The sequence below is a fragment of the Herpailurus yagouaroundi genome, unplaced genomic scaffold (genome assembly GCF_014898765.1).
Source record: "Herpailurus yagouaroundi ecotype Mexico unplaced genomic scaffold, PumYag 100, whole genome shotgun sequence".
Taxonomy (NCBI): Eukaryota; Metazoa; Chordata; class Mammalia; order Carnivora; family Felidae; genus Herpailurus; species Herpailurus yagouaroundi.
In genome coordinates, this window is record NW_024412391.1 from 2,202,382 (window position 1) to 2,211,220 (window position 8,839).

At 40.4% G+C, this 8,839-nt stretch overlaps 1 protein-coding gene across 1 annotated transcript in view; it reads right to left on the reverse strand.

The window, feature by feature from the left end:
- Nucleotides 1-8,839, reverse strand: part of CNTNAP2 (contactin associated protein 2) — a 2,003,978-nt gene that overhangs the window by 1,079,207 nt on the left and 915,932 nt on the right. The window contains exon 7 of the mRNA XM_040471688.1: nt 3,656-3,799. Coding sequence (XP_040327622.1) covers nt 3,656-3,799 — 144 coding nt within the window. The remainder of the gene's footprint in view (nt 1-3,655; nt 3,800-8,839) is intronic.

The window sequence follows — 8,839 nt, forward strand, 5'->3', positions numbered from 1 at the left end:
CGCCCCGGCATCACTCCACCTGCAGGGTGTGCCTAAGGGCGGCCGGCGTCGAGGTGAGGGATCTAAGAAGGGCTGTCTTCCGTGGAACTGGCGGACGACAGCCGACGGGGCGGGAGGCGTCCCTGCGGGGTGGGCCTGAGCGCAGACGGCTGGACTCCGTGAACAAGGCAGGGGGCTGCCGCGCCCCTCCCCCGGTACCGATGAGGCAGGAGCCAGGGAGGAGAGGCCGCTGCCGGCTTCTGGACGGGCTTTGTCCAGCGTCCCTTCACAGGTTAGCGGGGGCAGGGGAACTATGGCCATTCGGTTGCTATTTATTAACTCTTATCCTTATACCTGATATATGTGAATTAATATTAACTGTGAGACATCAGCGTAATCGTGATTATTTCAGATTATTTTGTTATATTGTTATTGTGATATTAAATGTGCATAGATTATACTGAATTAGTGCTTCTGAAAATACTAATATGAACGTACAAAATGAAGAGAAACTTGATCATTAAAGCCTGCTCCTTTCCCCTCCCACTCCCTCTCTTTTGTACAGAGAAATGTGACTTACCATTCAGATACACTACTAAACGTTACATTCAGTGTGTAAGTACCTTCCTATTAAAGGTCTGAAAACCTACATTTGCTTCCAACTTCTTTTATCCCGCCATAATATCCTGAGGAATATAATTTGATGCCATTTTCATCGGGCCCTTCAATCATTTATTTCACAACACAACACCACGGTGTCTACGTTTAGATGGATGGTTCTTCCATTTCAGCACATTAGCCATCACATCTAAGGCAGGCTGTCCCTCTGAATTAATATTCAAATTAAATCTGCAGCTTCGCTTCACAGATGGTCATTTTTAAATGCTTGCTTTTACTGATGAAAAGAACTGCCTTCGCCTAATAATGGAGATGTTATAAATGACCACATACCTGGGTTGTGGAGATTGTCTCCCTGCAAAAGTAAAGGTCCTTCCTGAGCAAAAATGCTGACTCTGGAGTCAATGTGTAATGAGGTGCCAGAGGAGGTCACCAGAAGACGTGACTGCCAGCTGACCCCGGAGCAGGACTGGGACAATTAATTTTTTTTTTCAACGTTTATTTATTTGTGGGACAGAGAGAGACAGAGCATGAATGGGGGAGGGGCAGAGAGAGAGGGAGACACAGAATCGGAAACAGGATCCAGGTTCTGAGCCATCCGCCCAGAGCCCGACGCGGGGCTCGAACTCACAGACCGCGAGATCGTGACCTGGCTGAAGTCGGACGCTTAACCGACTGCGCCACCCAGGCGCCCCATGGACTGGGACAATTAGAGTCTCCCCACCTCCTCCCCCATCCTTGGAATGTTTGCTCCACTTGCCTCCTTAACTCCCGGAGGCCGCTCCAAAGACAGAGACTTGAGACAGAGATGCAGGGTTGAGGCTATCTGAACTGGGTACTTGAGTGAAGTCAGTTGGGTCCTCCCGTCTCCATAAGTGAATCCAGTTAAGACCTCTATAAAACTTTTCAGACTTGGCAGGCAAGGCAGAGATCTACTCATCTCCTGGCTGCCCAAGACAAGCCTGGAAGTTCCCTTGCTTGTCTTGAAGCAAGTCCCTTGCTTGTCTATGAAACCGGCCACATACCAGTGGGATGTGGTCTGCCTCTTTCTTCTGTCTCTCCCTGCCTCGGCATCCAAAGGCTGTTTTCAGACTACACCCAGGAAGCTCTCCAGGAGGTTGTGAACCAATATGAGGAAACGTGTTTGTGCGTGAAGACAGGGTGCAGGAGGAGTGTTGAGTCAATTTCACTGAAATACCAGCACTTGACATCTTTGAAAGCAAATTCCCTTCATGAATATTCCCTTTAGAGTTGCTTACAAAATATCCTACTTGTCTCTATTCTGCCTAAAATTTTAATATGTACACGTTTTTGTTTAGAAGCTTATTCCATGGGGGTTCATTCTATTTTAACAAATATAATTATAGATAATTTATATCTATCTTTATTAAATATCTTTTTTATTCAAGTTAAAATAGCATTTGTAACTACAATATATTTTGCAGTTAAAGTTGCCATGGGAATAAGTCTCCATAGGAAAATCCTTTATAGTTTGGGTGTCTAATGAATGCATCTCAGGACCCAATGGGAGGTTTGGGCAGAAATAACACTTTACCACTTCCTAAAGGTGCAGATAATAGAAACAGTATTCTGATGATTTGGCTTCTGTACCTTTTTATCTTAAGCAATGATTTCTGGGAAAACAAAAGGACCCTGGTGCCATTTTATCCAAAGCTTAAAAAAGCATATATATTAATACTGCTCTAGGTAGGAAATAACACAATATAGGAGACTATGACCTCGGGGGTCACACGCTGTGAATCCACTCACATTCATTTTGGAAAGTTACTTTTCCAGGTAAAATCTCACATTTTTTTTTCATCTACAAAACGTGTATGACAACATCTTTACTCATACTGTAATACTATTCTCAGATTACCATAAAAGTAACATTCCTAGCACAGTGCCTGCTGCCTATAAATGGAACTATTACTATTTTTCTCTATATTAATGTTTGATGAGATAATTTCAAATTTCAACTTTTTAGTCAGTATGTACTATTATTTTTAAGAAAAAATTATTATTAAAGAAAAATTTCACATTAATTATTTTATACCTTAATAATTTTTTTTTTATAACTGACCTGAGACTCCTGTTTATTCATTACAGGATTTCTTTTTGTCCAGTCATTTTGTAAAAAAAAAACAAACCTAGGCTCAAATGCAGGGCAACAGACCATCAGAGCTCTTCTGGGACATGAGGCAAGCATTCGTAACATTATCTACTGTTAGTGTTTTCTCGAATGCGTGGGTCTCCGGAACCCCAGACTCTTCCAAATAATACTTGTAGATTGAAGTTAACTCCTGCTCTTGCAGAACAACAGGGGACACACACTATATTTTTCAGCTGGTATCTTTCAGTGATGCTAAGCAGTGTCATGGAGAAGCGGGTATGCTAGAGCATTCTTCGATTTTTGCTCTCCTCCTTTAAACAGTTAAATCTGGAAACAACTCCCAGAGGGAGCTGGAAGAAGATCCCTGTCAGGCTCTATGTCACAGCCTTCACTACCCAGTGGCAATCGATCCTTATTTAACTGCCTGATATTTAGTATGTTCGGGCTTTCACAAAAAGTGTATTTATTTACTGATCTGGATGCGTTATCTCTGGAAACATACAAGTGAGTACAATCAAGTTCCTGGATGTAACACTTTCTAAAATATTGAATTAAATCATAAACAAGAATTGGAATGCCATATATGATCAGACATCTGGAGACATGATGCTGCCAGCGTAAGGGCTGCTGACCTGCCAGGACAAAGCACAACTGAGGTTCGCCTGTCCCTCTGAGGCAGGGAATCCAGAAACATGGTGTCAAAATCCTGTGCCCCATCTGAGTGAAACTTACCATCTATTCCACTCGAATCGACCTCAAAAACCATTACCTATTCTCAGAATATATCCACTCGTTACACATTTTTAGGCAACTCTCAAGTTACTTTTACACTGTTGAGCCCCACATCGGCATGATGACAAATGCTGTGGGACGCTGTTCGATACTCCACAGAAAACAAAACTGTGACGTTTCTCTACATCAGTATTTTGGAGTGAGCAATCTTACCACATTTGAGGGCTCTAGTTTCTTCCTTTTTGCAAGATCAGTTATGTTGATACCATTGTAATTAATGCTTTCCATGCAGCCTTTGAAGTTCTTTCTACTGCTGGAACTTGGCTTCCCAGAGAAGGGTATGCCTCCGAAGGTTATCTTTGAGAAAAGAAAATTATAAAAGTTCACACTGTGTTTGACTTAAACAAGTAACATTCACAATAAATTAGACAAAACTGTTAATACAACCAAAGTCAATTATCTTACCTCTCCTAGAATATACAGACATTTTTTCTTCCTCCAGAATCCGTTGCATATTAAATTATGTTGTTATGGAAGTCCATAACAATATCATTAATTCTGGCAATTAGATTACAATTTTAATAAGTAAATAGTAATAATCTTTTCCAATGTAGCCACTCAAAAGGCATTTTATAAATTTTCCTGAAATGTTTCAAAAGATTTTATTGAGGACGCTTCTTTTATTAAGTAATATTAAAAACATATTTTTATGTTTATCATTCAAAGATATACTAATCAAGGCTTCCAGTCATCATGAGATACCTAGTATGAATATACTACTACCCTGAAAAAACTGCAGCCCAAAGCAAGAAATACTGTATTTATCCTATGTAGACTTAATTTTACTCTAAAAAACCATTGAGTCAAATATTCACTAGACTTATTCGAATACAGAAAATGGTTCAAAAAGTCTTGTTACTACATTAAGAACATACTAGGATGTGGGGGCTATGATGTGAGCACTGAGGCTGAGAGATATTATACGTCTTCTGAATCCTAGGGAATAAGCTGGACACCCCTTACCGTGATTCTCTGGCTGCTATCACCTATAAAAAGAGAGTACGTATTTTTCCATGTATCTTTGGCCAAATTACAGCAGTATAGTATCAACTTCCTATAATGTAAAATTATACTTAATATATGTATTGCCATAATGACATTTACTGCTAATAGTGAATTAGTAGTAAATTCACTAGAGCTGCAGTACCAAGATATATAACCCAGATGTTATTTCTCTTTTAATTATTATTCAACGGTACCATTATTAACTTTTCCTATAAAGCTTTGAAAATGAAAGCAGTTGTTAAACATTTTTGAACATCAAGACTTGGTATTTGAAACATAAGAAACAGACCTTTGTGTTCTAGGAGGCCATTAGCAAATTATGGTCTTTTATTTAGTGTCACGGCATTTTAGAGGCTTAGTTTTAGGGGAAAAAAGCACAAATTAATGATAGTTTATGAGACAATATAAAAAAACAAAGGACCTCACTGAAAATAAAATTTGGTAATAATGGCTAGTTGAAAATGTATCATTTACCACAGAGTTTATATATGAAAGAAGAAGGGGAGATTGAGAATAAATATATAGAAAGGATTAGGAAATGACAAAAGGAAAATTATACTGTAAACTAAAACAGAATACTAGGAAAATATTTTCAAGTGGCACTAAACTGAACTTATTAGGTCCTAACTAAGTATATCTAATACCAAAGGTAAGAATTATTGATAATTACGTGGAGTGATATAATTTCCATCTACAGTTTATTTTACCAGTTCTTTCCCAGTTGATAGAATAAAATTTTCTATGCTTAATGACATGCATCGCATTTTTTAATACTTTTTTTAAGTTCATTTATTTTTGAGAGAGCAAGTGCGTACAAGTGGGGGAGGGGCAGAGAGAAAGGGAGAGAGGATCCCAAGCAGGCTCCTCCGCTCTGACAGCGGGGCTTGATCTCACGAATCATAACCTCAGCTGAATTCAAGAGTCAGACGTTCTACCGACTGAGCCACCCGGGTGCCCCATGCAGTGGCACATTTTGAAAGTTATTACTAAATACTAGTTTCAACATACTGTCTCATTCTTTCTCCAGGTATATGGTTTATTTATTTTGGAACTTTTTTCTTTGGGATGACAATTAAGCACTCCTCTGGTTTCCCTGCTTTCAGCAACCCTCAGCACATGTCCTACCTCATCATCAGAGGTGCCCTAGGGAAGCAACAGAGGCTCAATTTACCAGATTTCCTCACAACTAGGAGACGTGGGTTCAAATCCCAATTCCTAGTACAACTAATCATGTGATATTACATTGTCACTTCTTCTGATTATGCATTCTCATCAGTAAAATGAAGTGCCTGAAGTGCCTGATATTGTAATTATTCAGATAGCCAAAAAAACCCACCATTGCAGTTGCTAGATAATCATATATTCATATAACTCACGATTGGCTTACTGATGATGTCACCATTCAGTAACAACCCTCACTGTAAGGAAATAGCCACATTTACCATTTTGTTAGCTGCCAAGAGTTTGCACAGTGCGGCAGAGACTGCTAGATAGCTCCGAGTGTCCTTTCTCACACCTTCTTTAGGGAAATGCGAACATTCTTCAGCGTGCACAGAGCTCTCCAGCCAACCTATGGCATTCACCAACCTCCGTGAAGCAAGGTTTGGTCTTGTGAGAATAAAGTAGGACCTTGTGTGAGTCTAAGAACTATAAATGAAAGGGGAGGTGAGCACAGCCTTCTCCACTCTTCCTTCCCACTAGGAATGCAAGATGGAAGGTGAAGAGCCATCGTGGGATGACTTGCAATGGGGGTGGAGGAGCGGCAGGGTAAAAGCAGACTGGGGTCTTGATGACCACGACACTGCCATGTGAGCCCAGGGCTACCTGCCCACATCACCTTCTATATGGAGGCATCTGTCACATAACCGACAGGTGGGGTGGTTTCTATTGCTTCCTACGCTTCTTCAAGTGCTATGACAAAGGAGTTTTACATTCACTTTCCAAAAGGGGACTATGATTTGTCCACTGTCACACACCAGTAAGAAGCAAAAAGGGACACAAACCCAGGCCTTTGGGTCCAGTTTGAGCCGTGCAGTTGATTCTCTATGAAATCCTAGCTGGTTTGTCTCTCAAATCCTAGCCTAGCTCTCCAGCTATCAAGGGGCATGCATTCCTCTACTTCCCAAGCAGAACTGTACTGCAAAGGCAATGGCATAACAGGCACAGTGGGTGTGTCCCGGAATTTAGCTGAGGAAAAGAGAGAAGCCAGGCCAAACATCAGTGTGTGGTCCTGCCCTTTGGCCGAGATGAAGGATGTGCATCTGTTTACCTTTGTACTTTCTCAGGGCAGGACGGGGCTAGCAGTTTACCTGCAAATGGTGACTGGCTCACTCTTCAGTGTAACTAGGCTCCAGGAGGTGAGTAAGGCGAACTCTTAAACCATCCTCCACAAGACAATGCCCACACTGAGTCACCTCAAAGAAGCAAACGTGTTTTCTACTGTTTCTTTCATGACGTACATCTCTGGGAATGGCTATAGGTATTAATTTACCCCTATGGTGTGCTGAATCCTACTCATGCTGGCTCATGAAAACGGACTGTTAAACAGAGCCACTGTTAAAAACTAAATTATATAGATTTAAACTGAATTACAATAAACAAAACATAACCACTCAGAACACATCTCTATATTTTTTTTATTATGTATGTTCTTGAGATGATTTGTATTTAGTCTATATGATGGGATTACTCTATCATGGTGTGGTAAAATAAATATATTTGGTCTTTGTTCCCAGTTCCTGGCACAGAGCTCCTAAAACCCTTGGAATTTCCTGAGTAATAGGAATGACTTCAATTATTCATAACAAGCCCCACTTGGGGTCTGAGTCTAGTTATTGTATGGATGAGTCAAAGAAATATGTGCAAAAACACTGAGAGACTGACTCAATTCAACTGACTCCTGATTCTTTATCAATAAATTAACATTTTTCCTAGTGTCTCTAATAATGTCTCAGGCATTGTCGTCTACAGCTGAAGTTCTCAAACATGGTGTGTATAATTGATGGGCCTCAACGTGTCCAGGAAAGTGCTGACCCTCTATGCAAGGTCTTGTGTGTGCATGAATATTCATAGATTTCACCACAGACTCATAGAGTGTATGACCCCAAATTTTTAATTCTGTTTTTTGAAAATTGGAATTGTGTTTGCCCACTGCTAATGTTCCAGGATCTCTAATCTCTTGTATGATACTTCAGAGTTTATTAATGGAGGATGAATAATTCATCTTTAGGTTCTCTCATACAGGGAGAGATAAGCTACCAAGCCAAGAAATACACTAATTTAGAAAAAAAAAGAGCAACTTCTGGGATTTTAACATTCTTTCCCTTGCAATAATCATTTTGCTTTAAGGAGATTTTTGGGGAATGGATACAATTATTTTCTGATAACCTTAAACTTATTTTAATGTTAATAAAGTCTCAATATCAAGGTTTATGTAGCATAATCTGTTTTAAATTCCTATATAGGAATGTATGTAACAGATTCATCTTGGAGACAATTTAGAAACTATTTAAATATTTAAAGAAAATATAGAGGCACCTGGGTGGCTCAGTCAGTTGAGTGTCTGACTTCGGCTCAGGTCGTGATCTCACAGTTCATGGCTCGAGCCCCCTGTCGGACTCTGTACTAACAGCTCAGAGCCTGGATCCTGCTTCGGATTCTGTGTCTCCCTCTCTCTCTGCCCCTGCCCTGCTTGTGCTCTGTCTCCCTCTCTCTCAAAAATAAACATTAACAAAAGAAAAGAAAAGAAAATATAAAACACAGGTGTAAATCCTAACTTTTCCAATTATCTTATGGTAAGCCTATTACACATTTTTAAAAATCTGTGTGTGTGTGTGTGTGTGTGTGTGTGTGTGTGTGTGTGTACACACACAATTTCAAAACTGGGAGCGAGGCATACTGAGCACAGAAACCCCAAAGGGTCACAGCTACCATACACTTGATATTTTTATTTTGTTTTAAGTTTTTAAACTTATTTTGAGAGAGGGAGAGCACATACACACACGGGCTGAGTAGAAAAGGGCTAAAGAGAGAGGGAGAGAGAAAATTCCAAGCAGGCTCCTGCTGTCAGCGCAGAGATCGATGCGGGGCTGTCTCATGAACCGTGAGATGGTGACCTGAACCAAAACCAAGAGTCGGACGCTTAACTGTCTCAGCCACCCAGGCGCCCCTACACTTTATATTTTTATTTTTTTATTTTTTATTTTTTTTTAAACGTTTATTTATTTTTGAGACAGAGAGAGACACAGCGTGATTGGGGGAGGGGCAGAGAGACAGGGAGACACAGAATCGGAAGCAGGCTCCAGGCTCTGAGCCATCAGCCCAGAGCCTGAC